The 21491-nt window shown below is 44.1% G+C and overlaps 1 protein-coding gene across 4 annotated transcripts in view; it reads right to left on the bottom strand.

Annotated features, from left to right (window-relative positions):
• The window catches only part of AJAP1 (adherens junctions associated protein 1), a 114996-nt gene that overhangs the window by 56303 nt on the left and 37202 nt on the right, over positions 1–21491 (bottom strand). For 3 of the 4 annotated variants that reach the window (XM_048824851.2, XM_048824854.2, XM_048824855.2), the window contains exon 2: positions 9801–10576. In XM_048824851.2, the coding sequence (XP_048680808.2) occupies positions 9801–10576 (776 nt within the window). The remainder of the gene's footprint in view (positions 1–9800; positions 10577–21491) is intronic. The other variant, XM_048824853.2, reaches the window with a different exon arrangement.

Below are 21491 nucleotides of genomic sequence, written 5' to 3'. Positions count from 1 at the left end.
TCATTGTCAAATCCACCTGCACTGTTAATACAATTTAAACCAGCCACCTCTTGAGGTAAATTTACTGTCTCCCAGTAAATTTTTCCTAACCTCATTTCTCTCACTCCTCTCTGCTGCTACTGGAACTCCCAGATCTGCAGCAGATCATGATGTCTTAGCAAAGCAGATCAAAGAGGCAGTTCTCTTCCAACTGCTCAGGGTTTTCTTTTAAACATATTTTAGCTCTAATTAATTCCTTTGAAGCCTCTGGCATGCACCATCTGATTGCTCATCCAGCACCCCCTATCCTATACCCGCTTTTTGAAGATGGGGGTCATTTCTCAGTGGGGCAGCCGACTATTTTGGTTCTTGTCTATTCATTTTAAATTCTTAGTGAACTGACCTGGGTTTCGGGGTGGAGGAGGGGGTTCTGGATTCCAACTGACAGCCCTGGAGAGTGAAGCCCTCTAGGCAGTACCAAACAAGGTTCCCATACTAAGTGTCTTAATTGATGGAGAAAGTGCCTATGAGGGGTGATGTCCCATAAAACTCAGAGATGGACACAGGCAGACTGGACAGAGGTGGAGGATGATGCTTAGACCCAGTCAATCCTTGACCTCTTTCCCCACTCTCAAGGAAGGGTGCTAATTAGTACCAGCTGCAGTGTTCATTTGCGATGTGGACACCTGTCCATTAAGAAGAGGACTAAGACACTGACCACATTTCAAACAGCTATTCAGAGAAGCAGACTGCACAGAGAGCTATGCTGCCTTATGCCATAGAAAGCACTTACAGGTTTAATTACTTTATTCTAATCATAATAAAAAGAAAGCTTCAGAGAACTCAGTGAGTGCCAGACATGCCCAGACTACAAAAAAAATGCCCTCTTTTTCTTTTAGCCTAGCCAGTAGGAAAAGAGGATATTCAGCATTTTGCAAAAGACACCATGTTTTGCAGAGACAATCATTTCTGCCTTGTGTTAAAAGCCCCATTACAACCTTTGTGTCTGGCAGCAATATGGAATTTTAATTATTTCTTTCTTTACATGCTCTATTGTAAAATGATTATGACAGCCCCCCCAAAAGGAGGTGTACATTTTGAAAAGCATAATTGTAAACTATGCCTGGGTGAACACATGCCTGGAGTGCCACACACAGAACAAACTGGGGTTGCACACAGATAAACATACCTGATTTTATTTGCCTCAATGGGAAACGAAAAAGCCTTGCACAATTAAATCCACCACCCCCAACTAGTCTTTCTATTCACGTATATACTTTTATGTATATTAAACACACTCACTTTTCTATCTTTTTCCTACTTACCAGCAGAATATTTTCTATTCCACATGAATTTACCTTAAGAGCTGCTTTGCAGCTAGTGGCTCACAGATAAATCTTGTTTTCTGGTTTCCCTTTATTCAGTAAGGTGGGGGAGGGAGAGAATTTTTGCCTAAGTGGGTTGGTTTCTAAAGAAAAACAAACTGTACATTGAATGCAGCATTTTACCTGTTCTGCCTCCGGGAGTCCAGCCTTCCAACACAAATCTGCAGGGTCTCTAAGGTAACAGTATATGGCACCAATGACATTCAGAGGACAAGAGGCGCACCTCATTACTACTGATAAAGGATGAAGGTACTGAAGCAGAGGCTGGGAGGGGGCGCCTGGTTTGGAAAATGCGGAGAGGCACTGTATGAAGGGAATGAGCCCAGCACTCAGCAACCAGTGCAGATTCTATATTCACAGTGCGCCCCTCACAGATTTGGACCAGAATAAAAATAAGTAAATTAAAATCTCTGGCCAGGACCCTGCAAACACTTATGTATATGAGCAATCTCACAAACTCTCTGAGACAGGGCCCATCTTTTTGTTCTCTGTTTGTATGGGTGCCCCGCTCAATGGGCTGTTGGTCTATGGCCTGGACCCCTAAGCTCTCCCACAATATAAACAAACTTTAATACTATAACAACACTGGACTGCTCCAATGGACATATCCGAATGCACAAGTCAGTGTTTGCAGAACTGGTGTCTACTCATGTATCAGTGGAGTCTACTTAATGCAAAGAAAATAAAGTATAATTTCCAGAGAAAAACTCTCCCTCGAAAGTATGAAAGTCTACAAATTAACAGGTCTGGGTACAGCCACTTAACCCAGGCCATATTCTTCTTTCTTCACTTGTTATATTCCCACTCAAGTAAGTTCCCACCCAGTCCTCTGGGTTTTGAAACAATGATGTATTGTTAGCTATATATAGAAGTATTAATATGCTAGGTATTTAATCAGAATTAACTATCGCAAAACTAATTTAATGCCAGGGTGCATTAGTACATGTCAGGGTCCAGGCGTTTTCTGTTACTGCAATACAGTCATTGAATAGGAAGACTTTTTATGAACAAAGGGGAAACCAGTTACCTTTGGATTACAGGATGTATTCAATATATTGCCCCAATACTTGAATCTGGCTGAGGCAGTCAGGTGGGCTAAGGTAACTATACATCACCTTTTTGCTTCCTTGATTCCCAGAGCTATTGGGGGTTGATTTGTCCCTGAGAGGGTAGAATAGCCCAGATGCCGTTCCAAATGACTACGTCAGCTGGTAACAGCCCCAGTGGGGCCTTTTTGCCATCCAAGGGTTCTTGGGATGCAGCAACACTCTGGCCCCAGACACATCTGGAGGGAAGGAGAGACGATAGAGCGCCTTTGTCGATGCTAAGGCACGCAGGGTCCCCCCTGCCAGGACAAAGCTCGGTCACTTTGTTAAGGCAATTTACGGCCCTTTTGACACCGAATGTTCCAGAGGGGCTGAAATGGGAGCCAAAATCTGGTCCCCAGGATCTTCGAGATGCAGCTCTTGTTCACTGGCAGGGCTATCGCTAATGTTCAACAAACACCTGCACTGCTTTAAAATAATAATAGTAAAATGCATGCTGGCCGATCACACTGGACACAGACCCATTAACAAAGATAGGACTGAGGAGCAGAGCAGCTCTGGGGATTAACAACCAGATGGATGGAGCTGATGTTCTCAGATGTAGCAATTCTTAATCCCCGAGGAAATACCAAGATTGTTCCCCAAGGCCCTTATTGTTAATATACACTGAGCAGGAAAGACATCGCATAGGTGTACAGGTGCGTCTATGGGTGGTGTAGTGTCAACTGCTACATTCAGAGCATTTCTAGAGAATATTAATATTCAATAACTTCATTTAGTCCTATCTCTCTGTACCATTCATCCCATAAAGTATAGGATCCACATTTTTCTCTCTTGCTGTGGTTAAATCTGGACTGACTCCAATGTCTGAGTATGAGCGTCTCTGTGTGCATATGCACAAGTTCGGGTGGGTGTGTGTTCGTGTGTCTGTGCGTGTGCATGACAGAAATAGAGGAAGAAAGACACATGGGTAAACAGCATTCAATCCATATGAAACAGTGTGGGATTGGAACAGAGGTTTTGTTGTAGTCCAGCTGAGTTTGATTATTTGTTTGCAGCTCTGCGGTACAATCCATGGTCTTTCACATCCACCTTCTCTATTACCAAAGCTTATTTCTCTTCATTTGAATCTTTCAGGGAGTAAACACTATAGAAATCTTTACTTTTTGGATCTGTTGTGGAAAACGGAAGTGTTCCAGCCTTGAAAGCTTTACTTTACTTATCCGTTCTGCTTATTGCAGCACTAATGTAACAAGACTGCAAGACAATGATTTGTAATGTTCACTGAACTAGACAAAAAAGTACAGACGAGTCGCATAGTCTTAATGTCTAACCATATAGTACTTCCAGGCAAAGTATAACGACTTCCATTGCCTCAGCCTCGTGTAGCAGAGAGCAGCAGAATTTGAAAAATGCATGGCCTTACATATGTATGGCATTATTTAAGACAGGATACTTTACTCACTGCTTAAAGACAGAGTTGGTTGCTGCCCTTCCATGCAGAAGTGATGGGAAATGCAGGGAGACCCCACTGCTATTGTAATGTTTCTTCCCATTTAATGCAGCTCAGCACAGCAATATTTGGTATTTCTCACACACTGTAAAAGCAAACTACCAGGGCCTGGGACATAATTTGGTGTCCCAATGGGAAGCTGAGCAGGTGAAATCAGTCAGTACCTATATAGGGTATTTGTCTTAAAAGGGGGGGTTATATTAGATGTTGGAGCAATATTTATTTTACCTAGGTTTCCTTCCCTGAGGATGCTCCATCCCAGTTCACACCCCTTAACCATCACTGGAGTTTAGAGGAAGATCTGGCCCAGACTGTGTGTATATACATATATCCTCTTATTTATTTCATCAGTTTCCCACAATGTACTAGTTTCTATCAAACATCTACTCTCTACCAATCTCATCCCCTGCTAGAATTTTAACCTTTTGTGCCCCAGTGTATGAATCATGAACCATCTTGGGGGAGGTCTTCATTTTGTTTGTGTTTTTTTTTTTAACCTAAACAATTGCAAGCCCTTACTAGGATTTAACCTAGGGAGTGAGAAAGAGCTGAGTGGAAAGCTTCTCCCCCCCAAAAAAAGTCTTTGAGGCAGCCAGCATATAGGGGAGGGGAGGGATAGCTCAGTGGTTTGCGCATTGGCCTGCTAAACCCAGGGTTGTGAGTTCAGTCCTTGAGGGGGCCATTTGGGATCTGGTGCAAAAATTGGGGATTGGTCCTGCTTTGAGCAGGGGGTTGGACTAGATGACCTCCTCAGGTCCCTTCCAACCCTGGGATTCTATGATTTAATGCAGATGAAGAAAATAAAGGGATATTCAGAGTTTAGGTTTTATTCAAGTTAGGGTGGACAGCTAAGGTCAGAAAGGTCCTTTAGCCAACAAAAGTATTTTATTGTATTCACTTATTCAGTAAAAGAGGCCAATTAACGAAAACTCAAATCTTTCTGAAAACTCCTTAATGAGAGTTAAGAGCTAAAAGATAAAAGTCAGCTGGTGAGTTTCAATTCCCAGATATCTTAGAAGCACAGGCTGAGCATGAGCCTTCAGGGGATTGGGACAGGATAGGAGAATTGGGAGAGGCTGGCTTGGATCTGGAATCTCTCAGCACAGGCTACATGGAGGCTGGGCAGGATGAAGGCCTGTTGATCTGTGCAGATCCACTAGCATTCTGTGAATCACTGTCCTGCAGAGCCCTCAGGAACAACCTAGTGACTGTCGCTTCAAGCAGCTTTGCGGCCTGAGGAAGGGATACTCAGTTGGACGAGGGGCACTGGACTTGGCCCTGGGTGACTAACAACCATGGATTTAAACCCAATTATAGGGTTCGGGAGATGCACCTTGCCCTTTCATTTTTGATTCTCATTAGAACAGCATCCAGCTCTCACAGCTGAGCTGGACTGCAAAGCTGAGGCTAGGAAGCTGTTCAAAGACCCACAAATGGTAAAATCCCAGCAAGAGCCACATCAGTCAGGCCGCAGCAAAACTTTGTGACTGTCAGCGCGGTAAGGGATGTTAGAGGCATCATGCTGACAATGACAAAGCAGCTGGAGGAACATCCTTGAAAAGGTGTAAGCGAATTCCAGTACCAAAATAAAAATTACCAAGCATTGTTCCATCTCGGTCCATGCTATCTCATCCTTGAGTTTTGATTGATCTAAGCTGGAGAACAAACTATGAATAGCTATGAAGATCAAAGGTTTTCTTTCATTAGAACATGCTTACATTTGTCTCCTTATGTGCTGTATATTGTAGGGCCTCACTGAACAGCAGTTAAAGATGCCTCACACACAACTGCAGAGCCACTAGAATTCTAGGCTTACGTTTATAGAAGTGACTACTGATTTTAGGTGCCTCAGGTTTTGGGAGCCCAACTTGAGATATCTGAAAGGGGTCTAATAGTCACAAAGTGCTCAGTGTGTACCTGTGATGAGGTGTGCTCCCCACACCTACCTTGAGAGAGTTGAATTAGGCCAGGTGGGCCCAATCAACCAATTAAGCTGCAAATGGGGGAGATTTAGGCTGTGTAGAGGGCGCTAATTAGTAGGAAGCTCATCTGTGAGGGAACAAGCAAGGCTCCTATCAAGCCAGGATTCTCGAGGGAAGAAGCCAGCAGTGTCTCTCCCTGAGGTAAGGGAGAAAGAAAGGGGGTAGAAACCCTGGTGCAGAGGGTCTTTGAAAGACTCCCCTGGAAGGGAAAAACACAGTGTGACCTGGCTGAAGGGCTGAGTCATGAAATGGCTGTATTACATCTCCATGAGCGGGAGGAGAGCGGCAATGATGGAAGAGAAGAAAGGAGGTGCTGAACTAGGTGGAGCTAATCCCCAGAACTGCCAGAAGGAAGACCCCCCATTGGTGAGTAGAGCACCCCATGACTCTTTACGGATGGGTAAATTGCAGTACCGAGTTGTTATGTTATTTCATCAACTTAATAGACCCAGTCAGCATCTAAGCCAGAAACCAAATGCAGGAATCCTTCTAGAGGCTTGCTCCAGCTACTGTCAATGGTGGACAACACTTCCAGACTGAACCTCCAGAGATCAATCACCAATACAAATTTAAGACTTCGCTACAATCACTGTGGGCACTTCTGAGCCAAGCCAGGAGATCAAACTCATTGTGGAGCGGCTCTGCTGAAGTCCGTGTACTGAACAGATCAACTCAACCAAAAGTACAATGGTGAGAAAAGCAAATAAAATCACCACCTCAATATCCCAATCCTACATTCTACTGGATCTATTGAGATCATTTGTCTGTCATCCTAGTGGGCAGGACAGAAATCTGCTGAAGGCCTGTTTGTGCAGTGACAATTATCAGTGGTCATTTGATAGTTCAAGTAGAAACATATTGCAATGTTTTCCTGAATAGTGACATATATCTGTCAGATACCCTTACCAAACTGCCAGTGTTATCTTCAAACTACTCAGTAAACCTTGGGCAATTCTGAAATATCATAACATTGGTTACCTGATATAAAGACCAGAGGAGAAGGCAACGACTTAGACACAAACTACTGACCTAGGCAATGTGCCTAGATCACAGAGTGGTGTCCCAGATACAGGACCACTGACTGGCAACACAGTTAATGAATCTTGACATTACAGGGATAATAAATGATGAGTCACATTTTAGACAAAAAGCCTATGTCAGCTGTCCAGGGTGAGGAAGACTCTCCTCTGACTTACTCCCCTGATATCCCAGCAGCTCAACAATACCCTGTAACACTTTGACAGTGTTATACCATTTGTAATTAAGCCACAGCAATAAACAGGAATTTTCTCAGTGCAAGGCACCTATTTGATTTCACATGCATGTGTACAAATGTAATTAGCTACAGATGTAAGTATTGCTAATAACAATAGGACTTGATGACACTATCTGCTTTGAAAACAACATGCGGTTTGGGAAGTAAATCTTAGCATTCCATCAAATATCTTAGTATGAACTGGTTAGATTTCTTGTGCTGGAGAGTGTGACTGATATTCTGTCGCTAACTGAGCCAGCTGAGGCTGACATCTCATCTGCTGTGTAGGCGGGGCTCCTTTTCACAGATATGAATAACTTCTTGAAGTTAGGAGTGACATTTTTTCTGAAGAGGGTTTATTAGAGAAATTAATCAGGATGGAGACTGCATCATGAAACCCTATAATTCTTTCTCAGATAAGCATCTGACTTGTTGGACTACTCAGCGTCCATGTAATGTGAATTAATTTGCCAAGATACATAATATTGTTCCATGGTATAACTTTAGTAATAAATAAATATAATTTGGAATAAATGGAAAACTGCTTTCCCACACAGCAAATGGTGTCGGTGGAAAATAGTATATTTTCCTAAATATTACTAAATACTATAGTAAATGAGTGCTGCACTAAATTGATTGTGGATTTATAGAGGCAATAGGCAAACTCTGTACACTCCTAGCAAATGTCTTACATAAAGATGATGGATCAGAGTTCTCATCGGCTTACCCAGTGTTCATTTTTAAACCCAAATTCCTCTCAATTTTCTGCAACATTCTTACCCGACAGAAGACCTTGCCTCTAACACAACCCCAGGCTTATTATTGTTAAAATTATTTACTTGTACTGTGGTAGCACCAAGAGTCCTAGACCAGGACCCCCTTTTGCTAGGTGCTGTGTCCCAGTCCTAAGCACTAATCAATGCTCTATGCCTGTAGCCTGATCCCATTACCATCTTCCTCAGGGACACTAGGTAATCCAAAGTGCTGCCCTGATGGGTTGTTTTTATTTTTAATATCATACACTGTACATGATGCTGAGGAGAATAGGGAGCATTTGAGATCCCAGGCTAACACTTACACTGCAGTCTGATCAGAAACCAACTCTTATCAGTGAGATGCTAGAAGCTCACAACCCCTGGCAGAGGCTAGATGGGAGACTCTGATGTGAGCCTGAATTATGCTGAACAAACTAGTCACAGTGAACAGTTTAATGAAGGATTTATCCCCTGACTCTAGTAAGAAATTAGAACATGGGGTTTTTTTGTAGCTTTTTTTTTTCAGATTTGCAGATTTTTTACCAATACGTTAATTAACCATAATAACTTGAGGAATGTTGTAAGTGAACACGTTTCAGCACATGAATTGCTCAATTCGACTGTTTCATTGGGTATTCAGAACTTGGTGTGTCTGATCACCTAAGTCAAATGAAGTTGTTCCTACTCCTGAGGCCAAAAAGAGCTTCTGAGATGGCCCACACACATTTATCATCAACATGCATGCATATGTATCACAACATAGATAGTTACCGCATGTTCTCTGACTGAGAACATTCTTGCAAACACGCTTACTCAACAAATGTTCGTGAAGAGCAATTGAGAAGAGTCCTGAATAGAAATGAAAGGAATCGGTAGCTCTCATTGACACAAAGGTTTGTGATTTCTTTAGCAGAATTCTCCCAGCTTAACTTGCACTAAAGTAACCTTTGTGTCCAGTCTGCATGAGAAAAAAGTACTACTGTAAGGCAGAAAACAATTATGATAATGACTTCAGCAGGCATTGCTGTATGCTTCTGTGTAATGAAAAACTGCATCTAAATCAGGGAAAGAATAGTGAAAACCAAACTCAGTTTTCTCCGCAGTCACCAAAGCTGAAACACCAACAATCTAGGTTGTTTGCATATTGTACTGTGTCAGAGTGCCACATTAATACATTGATTATTATTACACTTTTCAGGGATTGTTAAGACTTGCATGTTGCATATAGAATCTGTCTGCAGTTCAGAGCTAGCAACCACAGTGTGTATATGATTAGTGACATATTGTATGAAAGGGACTAGAAAGAAATATGTGAACAGCAAAATACTTTGTTGGACAAACACCCCAAAATCTGGACGCTTCTTGAGTTTGCAAAACCAGGCTGCAAATCTTGTTGGGCTAGTCTTTCCTGTGAGATTTCCTGTTGCTGATCAAACCAAAAATACTGCTATATTCCTGGGGAACCCAAGAAGGCAGAGGAAGATTTAAATACAGTAGAAAGAGTATACAGATGTTTTGCAAATCACAAAAAAAGTTTAGATCAAATTTCAGAAAAAAATTCAGGTCAGTTTTCATTTTATTCAAAGCTGTTCACCCACCTTTCCCTAACTGAAAATTGCTTAACTGTTTTGAAACCTGGACATTATACTATAATGTTCTCTTTAATTACTCCTTAATGATGATTGCAGCCTGGCAAAGCCAACACAATATGAAGCCTTCGTCAGACACTGCACCTTGTTTATATTGTGGCATTGTCCCGCAGTACCGTCTCCTCATTGGTGCCCATCATATAGGACACACCTCTGCCCTCGGCAATAGGTTTTTTGCTCTTACTTAGCCCAGATCAACAGTTAAAACAAAACCCTATCAGACAGACAGAAAATACCTGTAGTGTCTCCCATTAACTTAGGTGGACGGGCTTCTTTTCCATTGCTCTTGTGGCTGGTGTAGGGTTCCGTTGTGCTAATCCTGCCAGGGTTGTTCTTGTGTTTGTTAAGCCCTGGCACGGGTGATGCTGTGAACCCCTTAGACCGTACAGTGGTGGAAGTGGTGGTGGTGGTGGTTGCCACAGTAGTCGTTCTGGTTTGTAAAGCGGAAGTCGTGGTGGTGCCATAATTCCCAGGGAACGTACTGGTTTCCATGGAGTCCTCTTCCCCTGTTGGGCCCCATACAATTACTTCAGGCACCGTGGTGGGCCTCCTGTCTCTGTGATCAAAATTGCTTCCTCGGAGGTGCCTTTTCCCCCTTTTCAAAGGAGTCTGCTGGTCTGTACCCCTGCTGCTCCCATCTACAACAGAAGGGGCTGGTTTTGCAGTAGCAGAGTGCTTGGACTGCATGCTTTTATAAAAGCCTGCTAACTGGTCTGTGGCTTTGTGTGGCCTTTTTGAATGATATGTTTGTATTTGCCCATGAGATCGTTCCGGATGAGAAGAAACATGGTTCCAAAAAGGGCCAGGAATCCTCAGTTGCTGTCCATTTTTAAAACTCCACAAAGGACTATGGGACAATCTATGCCAGTGAGAAGGCCTTTGCAGGAGCCTAAACCCTTGGCCTTGGGCTACAGATTCACAGATGGTGAAATCCATGGCTAGTTGAAACATGGCTATTAATATCCAAGCATGGCTTCCTACCGGGCAACCTGACCTGCGGACAGACATCGAACTGTATTAGAAAAAGAGAAAGAAAATGATTTATGTAACAGATTACAATGCAATGTTTGTGTATCTATTAGAGTAGCATGCCAGGTTTACCCATGTTGAGAAGAAAAATCTGATAACCAGACCAGAAGAAACATAATGAAAATGACTTCTGTAGCTTCAAAAGAATAAGCCATCTGCTTTTCTACATATTAAGGGCAACATTTTCAGAACTGACCTCAAGGTGTCTTAAGTTGAACCCCCAAAACTTGGGGCATCCAAAATCAATGTCCAGTTTTGAAATTTTGGCCTAAATATTTTTTTAAGTAGGGGTATGAAACAGGAACAGTACACTGCCATGCTTTGAATGACTCAAGAATGGATTCTACTTTGAAAAGTCCTTAGCAATATGTCCAGTGTGTGTGCATTTCTGACCTCAGCATTCTTAGCTGAACTGTATATTAGCTAGATACAGTATATAACCCATAGTCATGCTCCCAACAGCCTGTCTCTTTATTCACAAACTTAAATCTAACTCGAGTGGTTAGAGGCATTTCCAGTCATGGCCGGGTTGAGAAGCAGACTCATGTTACTAATCCTGGCATAAAAGGCTTGACTTCATTAACCCAAATCTACCTTTAAAGTCCAGATCCTGCAACCGATGGTGTGCACAGACACCTGGGCCTCACTGACTTCAAGGATACTCCACGCTGCTTGTATGAAACACATTGCAAATTTGGGGCTGCCTTTGTAGTTATGAAGAATAAACATTTCACTTGCTGGTAAGATGTCTCCCCCGGCTTTCTGTGTAATTAATTAATTATCAATGTACAGATTCACACCAGAAACGTTCAATAACAGTGCCTTAACAGGAGTCATTTTCATTCTCTTCCCTGCCTTTAAATATGTTTATCTATAAATTCATATATTTTAATTTTTGCATCTCAAATGCAGGTTTTCCATATCAAATTCTTTTTTTCTACATAAAACAAAAAACCTTTCCCTACGTCTCCTTCTTATTTATCTACCTGGAGTCCATGCCCATTAGAAGTAAGGAGATGAGACAATTAAATAAGAAGGTCAGCAGCAAGAGTTTTCTGAACTCAAAGACAGAAAATATATCAATGTACAACAAATTACTTTTTCTGAAACTTCAGGGTTGAATCCAGTAAGATGAAATTCTCTCTCTCTCACACACACACACACAAATTGACTGATCCATTTTCCCTACCTGCAGCATTCTCACAAGCTCCCAAAGTAGACCTGACATTACATGCTAATTAAATCCAATCCCAAATCCAGGCCACTAAAGCCATAAGGAAAGTAGCCCACAGGAAATGAAACCTCATTCTTCTGCAGAACATCAGTGGTGCTGATCTTCAGGAACTGTGCTGTCAGCAATGTTCAAATTGGCATGGCAACATTCTAGAGCTGGGTACATACCTAACTTCATTCAAAATACAGATACCAATAGCTATGCCAGGGACAGTCTAGCAAGAGTACCAAGCTAAATGCTGAGGCTACAGTGTGCCATGTATACAAGTACAGTTCCAATACACAGCTTTAAAACAACATAACATTATATTAATGATGCGTTTAGTTTCCTTATGGGATCATGTTTATATCCTTCAACCTCTATTGTCAACAGCATCTAGGAAAATTGACTTAATGGGTCACTTCTCTCCTTTCTGTGATGACGTGATCTTGGAATAAAAGGGTCTGTGTTTCCTTTTTACATTGCACCTCCACGGAGCTGTAAAACATTTTATGAAATGAAACAGAACGAGACGGGACAGAAAAATAGATGAACTACAGCCTGCTGACTGTCCATAACGAATGGCCAGATCTGGCATGATCAGAGAGGTATACAGAGTTAACACAAAACAGGCCAGGGAACTGACAATATTCTATGTGATGTTTTCTTTTTCTTAAGGAAGTGCATGGAATGCAAATTTGTTAATCAGCTCCAGGCTAAGAGTGGCTGCACTCTTGCTCCTCATGTGTAACCCACTGTTATGAACCAGGTGCTTCAAACAGAGCAGCTATCTCCGGAGTTCATTTACCAGGCTGACCTGCTTGGCTAAGCACTGCACTTCACTGTATATTACATCATTAACTACCAGTTTATGTCCCTGCAGTACACCCTGCGCTCTAGGTTTTATTAAGGGGTCTGGTATATTACAGACAATAAAGAAAGTGCAGTGGGGTGCACTTCAATTTTAATTAGTCTTTTTACATAAAACGAAGAGCTGCACCTCGCATTGAATTGTCACCATAAGTCACTTTTTTATTTTGAGCTGATTTAAAATACTCAGACTTTCTTTCATATTGAAGCATTGCTTCTTCTCCACTTTTATTCCAGGACTACAAAATTCTGAGTTTTAACCTGCCCCCCGCCACTAAAGTTTTACTTAACTAATCTAAAGTAGTTTGCTAAAATGATAATCAGCGCAATGTCTTAGATACATGCCCATATCCTTTTCTCTAAAGAATCATTGGGCCAAATCATAGATTCATAGATTCCAAGGCCAGAAGGAACCATTGTGATCCTCTAGTCTGACCTCCTGTAGAACATGAGCCACAGAACTTCCCCAGGATAATTCTGAGGGCAGATCTGTTAGAGAAACATCCAATCTTGATTTTAAAATGACCAGTGATGCAGAATCCAGCACGACCCTTGGTAAGCACTTCCAGTGGTTAATTACTCTTACCGTTAAAACTCCTGAAATCCTTAATTTTATACAGCATTTACCCAAGGAAAGCTGGGACTGAAGTCAGTGGGAGTTAATGGATGCCTTTCATGAATAGATGGACTAACCCTTTCCTGCCTGACATCCTGTGCAGTCATTCATGCCAGTGCAAAGCAGAGGCGAATACCTACCATTCTCTTCTGGTAACACTCTGAAACCCACGTGGTGCCTGAGTAAATGAAGGTAGATAAGACTAAGGCCCAGACACTCAGAAACACAGTCCACCACTGGTTTAAAAAGCTACCTCTCTGTGTAGGGCCATATTTTCCAAATCACATCCTCCTCCTCTTTCTTAGAAGTCACTGTACTTGCAAACAGAGCTGGTCAAAACTTTTCATTCAAAACTTTTGTCTTCTTTAATCTTTCCAATTATTCAACAGAAAAATGGAACACCCCCCAAATGTAAGGCTGAAGGGACCTTGAGAGGTCAGAGCAAAATTCACGACAATTTTTAGACGTGATTTAGATGCTCTGCCCTCATGCTTTGCCCCCACAACTGAAACACAAGCACAAATCTGAGTCCTTTCACCTCTGAGTACCTGATCATGCCCCATTCTCTTTGGCTGAAATAAGGAGAAAATGGAACAAAAAACTGTGAAAGGAACAAGGCAGTGAAATGAGGGAACTCCAAAAAACCCAAAGAGAGTTCATTTGGGGGGGCGTTCCATTTTTCTATGATTCTAAGACCACCGGAAAAGCAGAGGGGAGGGCATTACAACAGCTGACCAGCAGGGATGGGCAGAATAATGAAAATGCCTTAAAGAGAGACAAGAAGCTTGGCTCTGATGTGGTGGAGAATGGGAAGTCAGAGCAGAGATTCAAAGCAGGTGAAGCGGTATGGTTAGAGCAGCGCTCTGAAGTAACACTCAGTGCAATAGGAGGAAAGACAAAGGGAGCCGCCAAACCATCCCCGGGTCTTCACAGTGGCTGCTGCATTATACCAGCCCGCCTCTGGATGGCTGGACCATCCTGCAGACTTGGAATGGCAGATGTAGCCTTTCCCCTCCAAGTCACTGGTGTGAGCCCAGCTCTCGCCAGCAGCAATACAAGCGGTTCTTATCTGCGGGCTGTTTGGCAGAGCATGCCAAAGGAGCTAGTCAGCTCTGCCCAGCTCCTTGTAGACACGCCCAAATCAGATTAAAAACCACAGTACAACTGGCACCAGATGCCCCCTTGCTGCAGAGAAGCCAAGGACGGAATGGGCAGGGGAGATAGAATTCCTGTCTCACACCTATGCGTGGCCCCTGCTGCGGAGAGGAAGCCTGTTCTATGGGTCTCTAGGGGTGGTGTCTTTTTCCCAAAACTCAGTTCAGTTTTATTGTTTTTTCCATTTGTTTTCCATACAGTAAACTGATTCCTGACTCTCTGAGAGATTTCAGGAAATGACTGCACACTCACCAGCTTTCCTCGTGTTCTCTGCACTAAGCGGCAAACTCTTTGAGATGGCTGAATTCACAGTCTGATAGAAGTATATCTCACAGCACATAATGGAGCTACTGGCCAGAGTTGTTGTTTTGTTATCAGAAAAGTTCAAATCTGTTACTTTATTCATCATACATTTTTATGGGATGTGTACCAGGGTTTGTTCTCTGGAGTTAAACATGCAGCATGGTCCCCTGCTGGATTTTCAAAGCCTAGGTTTACCATACCTGCTATGTGAAAGTAATTGTATTCCAGCATAAGGGCCATTTCCCATATGCTGCATGTCTGTGGCTCAGTCGGTAACACCCACTCTCTGCTGGTTAGAAGCCAGGAGTTCAGTTTTCCAATGAGAACATTAAACACAGATTCACCTTAATAATATTCACAGCCCTGCCGTCATTCTACTGGCATGTCAGACTCCATTTCGGTCTTTGTCTAACTTTTTAATATGATTTGGAATTTCTCCTTGCTAGGAATGAAAGATGCAGTCTGCCTTCCTTGACAACATATCCCGCTGAAGAAGTACATTCTTATGTCCTGTGCACACAAACACACATACACAGTCACTCGCTGTTTGGCTGTTTCTCAAGAAGAAAACAGGATGCGAATGATGTGCTTTTGTTAGTAGCCTGTAAATGCTGACAGCCAAGCACAGTCCAACCATACTCTGATTGTGGCCACACTTCAGCTGCAGTGTTTGATCTTCCCAATTACCCATTCAAACTCTCCCTGGTTTTGGGTTCACAGCCTACAAGAATATGGTATATTCTACACTCCTCATATTTCCCTTGTTCTTTTGTCACATGACCAAGCTGAAATAATAGGGCCGGGTCCTCAGCTCACGTAAATCAGCACAGCTCCATGACATCCACAAAGCCATGTCAATCTACATTAGCTGAGAAACTGGCCTAATATCTCCTTGTTGCTCTGTTTCTAGGAACACCAGCGCATTAAAAAAAATTGCTAACTCCAGGCTCGTAGTTACTAGTCTACATATTATATACAAGCACACCAATAGCTGACCCTGCTGCATTGCCAAAGTGTACTCAGCAGAGTGCAATTACCTAGCCCCGAGCATGGCCACAATCCCAATACGAGTACGCAGCGTGCCAGCCACGAGCACAGCCAGCACGTTGGTGCTAGCAGTAAACCAGTAAAAAGCAGTGCCAGGATGGACACAGGAACACGTAGGCAGCTCAGAGGATTGCAAATGCGCGTTTGCTGTTTCAAGGAGGTTTAGCAGATACTAACATAAGAGTTCAGAGGAAACCAGCCTGAACACAGCAAAAATAACCACCCGGACCCCATGCACAGGTTCCTTGCATCATTCCCAGACACAATCCTGCCCTTAGAGTATAAGCTCACAAGGGCTGAGACCAGGTCTTCCTGGGGATGGGCCGTGCCTGGCACACTCCATGCACTGCTGGAATGCAAAGACCACGAATGCTAATAATGCCTGGCTGGCTGGCATCTGACCCTGTCCCAGTTTTATGTGGACATCCCAATTAGCCTCACTTTTTACAGTACATTTGAGTGGAGTGAGGTCAGGGGCCTTTACTCTAAATGACATTTTGCCAGACAAGCAAACTGCCCAATTGCCTAACGGCTCCCCTCAAGAGGGGGCATTTGGGGTAGGAGTCTGAAGCCCCATCACCTCGCAGGAGGTAATCTTATGTGACCCCCACTCTTCCTAGGATTTCGCAACAGAAGAGAAGGTAAAATGTCTTTCAGAATAAATAGCAATGTGTAGGAGTTCTGGTTGTCTAGGCAACACACCACTCCACTATTCAGAACTAGCAATGGGGAGGGACTCTGCTGCCCGACAGAAAAGTCTGTGGCAGCCACTCCAAAGGAACAAGCGAGGCACACTTCAGGGCCAGTGCCCATTGGTGCTCTCCAAGAAAGGTGCTCCTTCCCCTCAGCCCTTGGGGCACAGTGTGCTAAGAGGTTAGAGTGGGAGACCAGGAGTCAGAACTCCTGGGTTCTATGCCAGATTCTTCCCCAACCCACTATATAGCAGTGGGGAAGCCATGTTCCCATTCTATGCCTCTGCATTCCCATCTCTACAATGGAGATGATCACATTCACTGGCTGCTCATGAGGTTTACGGGTTAACTGATGGTTGTAAATTGCTTTGAGATCCTAACTGGGTGGCTAGCACAGCAATAGGTGGCTTAGATAGAGTCATCCTTGGCTATAAGGTGGAAATAATTAATTACCATAAATTAACATGACTTGGTTCTGTTCTGTGAGAAGGGCTCTGGGATTGGACAGCATCTTTCTGTCTACTTCAGGTATTTCTAACTCAGATTTGCATTAAACTTTTAGGGGGAACCACAGGAAAAGGTGGAACGTGGATCTGGGTAACTTTGCATCCCATTCGTATGCCTCCCTCCCTCATAAAGCAAGCTAAAGGCAGGATTAATGCATCCACCAATTACTGCCTCCCTCTTGCTCCACATCCTCAAAATCACAGGTCGGGTCCATGTTGTAAGCCCCTTTGTCAGGTGATGGTGCTCAGGATGGTGAAGAATAGAACCACTGGAGCAGCTCCTGCCTTTAGAATTAGGCCATTACTTAGCAATTTGCTAGCTACTAGGGATACTAGTCCATAGTGGAAGATCTTGATAAGGTTTTGAGCATTCTCTAGGTGGAATCCATCACATAATAAATACTCTTCGGATTAGCCCCAGACTAGCCCATCCATTCTGAGACGCAGGACTTCTGGGACATTCATCATTGTCAGTCACACAGAAATGGCTACTCCCCTCTCTTCAGTTATCCTACCCACATCTTCTTCACTGATAGCAGATCGGAGCAAGAACAGTTTTAAGGAAAACAGTCTCGGCAGTTGAAATAATTTATTGCCAAATACTCCAAAGGGAGGCGTTTTATTCCATTAAAAACAGGTCAATAGGCTGAAGGTACACACAGCTGAGAGGCTTGGAGACATGGGGTCAAGTTCTAAGTTAGGCTAAACAGTCTGATGTGCTGAGACATGCAGACTGGACTATAAGGGGATGTGCTACATGCAAGAACAAGGCACAGTGGCAGAGCTGTGTGCGTGCATCCGGGGAAATGAAATAGCAGGGGGTCCTGTTGCCCAGGGATGAGATGCAATGGCAGGGCTTGCATATGTGTTATCAGTGCAGCTGCTTGGGGCTTGCGGAAGTTCAATGTTGCAATGAATTTTTTCAGAGAATTCTGAATTTCAATGAAAACAAGGAAAATACTGAATGTTTATGCAATATTTATTCCCCATTTCCCGACCAGCTCTACAGCTGCCCTGAATTTTTGGAGTTTCTAAGAAAAATTTTCATCAAAATTTTGAATTTCAATTTTTTAAAAATGGGAACCAATGTCAATGACATTTTGTATCATTCCCCCCTCCCCCCATCTTTCTCGCGATCAGTCTCTCGCATTATGAGCTCTAAATTCACTCACGTTATCTAATGCGAGGCAAAGAAAGCCTTAGCTTTCCACAGGAACCCCAACTCCTGCAAACATTCACCTACGTGCTTAACTTTAAGCACAAGAGTGGTAAGTATTTTCCAGATCAGGGGCTAACATGAGACGTTAGTGGTAACTGTCCCAATGGCTCCGGCACCGGTTAAAACTGTTGCTGGAAAAGTTTCATTCCAAGAAGAGCGTGTGTCAGGCTGGCTGTGACAGGCTTCCAGAGTACATTATCTATTGCAATACATCTTTTTTATCAAAAAAATAGATTAATTATAAACTAGCAAGAAAGCCAGTCATGAAATTAAATTATGGTGCGTCAAAGGCACAACGTCTAGGATTAAACACTGTGATAATTACAAGTCTGTTATTTAGATTTTAATTAGGTTCTTTTTCTTTTAACTGGATTGTAAGAAAGAAGGTAGACTGGTAGAAGGTGGGGGAGTGAAGGACTCTGGAAGAAAGTGGATATGTGGGAAATGTGAAGTTCAGGCCCAAGGCCAGGGGATGGTGGCAGCTCTGACAGGTTGGCTGCGTGGCTAGGGCAGAATCTGGGGATAGCTGGTAGAGAGAAGGGCTGAGGTGGGAGGCCGAGGGAGAGGGTTCAGGCATTGCTGTTCAGCTCATGCCGCAGAAATGGAACTAAAGGATGAGGACAATGAAGCAAATTCCTGTCCTCACTGTACCACTGCAGAGAACAGCCATGCAGTGCCCAAACAAGAGGAAGACAAGGGCCAGCATCAGCAGCACCTGCAGTAAAAGTGATTTTTCCAGGGCAAGGCAAGGTGCACAGGGCCCATCCTCTGGCTACCAACATTGCGTCACACGTGGCTGATGCAGAGCCAGGGTTCCTCCCGGGTCGCCAAAAGGGCACACAAGGCAGCAGCCATTCCCCTATCTGGGAGAGGGTGAAGTGCGTTCTCCCTACCCTCTAATTAGCCACTGTCACTGCCCCAGGAATGGGGGGACCAAGACCCCACTCTTGTCTGACCCCTTTCTGGGGAGGCTAGCACCTGCAATTCCCTGCACAGGGGGGTGTTCCCTTTGCACATCTGAGCAGGGCCCAGAATTGGGGCATGAGGCAGCAACCTCTGGGTCTGAGCGGGAGCAAGGCTGGTAGCGTTCAAGTGACTGCAGACAGCCACCCCGTGACTGTGACTATAAAGGGCAGGGTTTGTGCCTAAACTGAGTTAACTGAAGATATTAAGGGATGGAGTTTGGCCATAAGTATTCTCACTGAGGAGTCATTAATTCTCAGTAGTGAATGAGTGCTTTAGCTCAGGATAGAGACACTGGGGGAACAGGGGTACATTGGGATATCCTCCCTAGGGGGAGTCACTTTACCCCAGCATACCGATCCCAGGGGATGTTCTCTTTGTCTCCAGGACAAAGCTACTGGAGGCCAAACTTGTCCTGGTCCCGCCGAAGTAAGTGGCATTCCCCCAGGATGGATTTGGCTCTGGGGTAGTAAGTTTGGCAGGGCTACTCTTGCTTGAAAGCGAGATGCCCCCGGGAAGGTGCCTATCTTGCTACACTAGTTTTAGCCATGGGCCCACCCGAGGTGTATTATTTACTGGAAGCAGCATTGTCACTATAGGGAAACCCCTGCCTTCTGACAGACATCCCTTCCGACCGCTTCATCAGAGCAAACACAGAGCCAGGGCCCATAGGACTGAGCTGACAGGACAACGTGGCATGTGCGAGAAGTGGTGAAAAAGAGATAGTGGGAGAAGCTTTGCTGTGAAGCTCCCTCTGCCCCAACCCTCTCCAGGGCGTGAAGGCTGATGGTCCAGTTTTTGACGCATTCTCCTTTACCTGTCCCCTAACGTCAGCCAAGGAGGTTCTTCTCCTCTCCTTCACACTAATCATTTCTGACACACATTTGGCAACCGAAACGGTGAGAATCTGCCTGTAGTGTTCTAGGTCAGCTTCACCTGAGAGACACAGAGAGGTGGGCATGGTGCCTTTGAATTGGGGGTCTGACAGCTGTGAAAATGTGCCTCTAAGATCCCTCAATAGAACTAACTCCAAGCACCTCTTCTACCTGCACCAAAAGTGTCTTCAGCGTGCCCTGGAATGGCCTCCAGCAGCCGACACATAAGGATGATCAAGCTAAGGGCTCACTGGCACTACAAGCCCAACAACGACAGTGCACAGCTGTTGGTCACGGTAGCGGGGTCCACTTTCCCACACGGCATTTGTTCCCCGTCTGGACTGGACACACCACTTGCAGGAGCGTGGCAGGTCACTGTTTCGGAGCTAGGCCACAGCTCCCTGATGGGGTCCAGGGTCCCCGCTGCGCACAAATCCACCGCCCAGGCCCAGGATTTAATTCTGGAATTAAGGATCATGAATAAATTCACCAGAGAACAAAATTTCTGCAGTTCAGTTCCTGGTTCCTGCAAATGCTGAGCGGCAATTCCTGCACTCAGGGCTGTATGGGGGAAAAGGGGTTACATTTGCAGATTTCAGGGGCTGCCAATGCTGTCTGTTCCAAAGACCCAGAGCAGGACTGTCCTCACAGCCAAGGCCAGCACAGCCCCAAATGTAGGTGCTTAAAGCTCATCACCTAAAACTGTATTTAGGCAACTGAATAAGAGTGGCCTGGTGTCCAGCTAGGGAACCACAGCTTTTACTGCCTTGAACAGGAGCTGTGGGTACTCAGCACTAGTGAAAATCAAGGCACCTGCTTAGATGCCTGGATGTGAGTTTTGGTGCCTAATTTTAGGCTGACAAGCTTGAGAGGTAGAGCTTGTTTGCTTGGCTGGTTTGACCCTGCATCACCTTTGCTGGTATCCACTTACCTGTGCGGGGAGGAAAGTTTACTCCTTCATAGATGGCCCCTTTTTCTGCCAGATCGAGGCGTGGAGCCTTAATCTTGCACTTGTGGCATCAGTGCGTTGCTATTTTTGTCGTCTCAACTTCAAATTTATAACTTTGCTGCAGGAACCAAGGCAGGTTGACAGGGAGGGTCCCTCTGCTTAAAAACATGATTGTGTTTCATATTCTGAACACAGAGCATGGCATTTCTGAAGAACCAAGTGCCTGGCTTTCTGCTTTAAGTGATATGTTTGAAAGTTTTCCCCAGTATGAAAGTCCCTCTTTAAATTCTTCCAAACAGAGCAACTTGCTTCGATGAAGTAGGAAGTTGGCACTTAGGAAACAGTACTTTCAGGCTCTCGGCAAACTGCACTCTTTGCTTATCTTGAAAAGTCCAATGCTGTGCATGCTGTGCATGCTGTTCATGTCCAAGGCTCAAGTCTGATGATGATGATGCAGCCAAACTCAGAAATCTGGGGGAGTTCGAAACAA

Source organism: Caretta caretta, chromosome 18 (genome assembly GCF_965140235.1).
Source record: "Caretta caretta isolate rCarCar2 chromosome 18, rCarCar1.hap1, whole genome shotgun sequence".
Classification (NCBI taxonomy): Eukaryota; Metazoa; Chordata; order Testudines; family Cheloniidae; genus Caretta; species Caretta caretta.
This window is presented reverse-complemented; position numbering and strand designations above follow the sequence as displayed.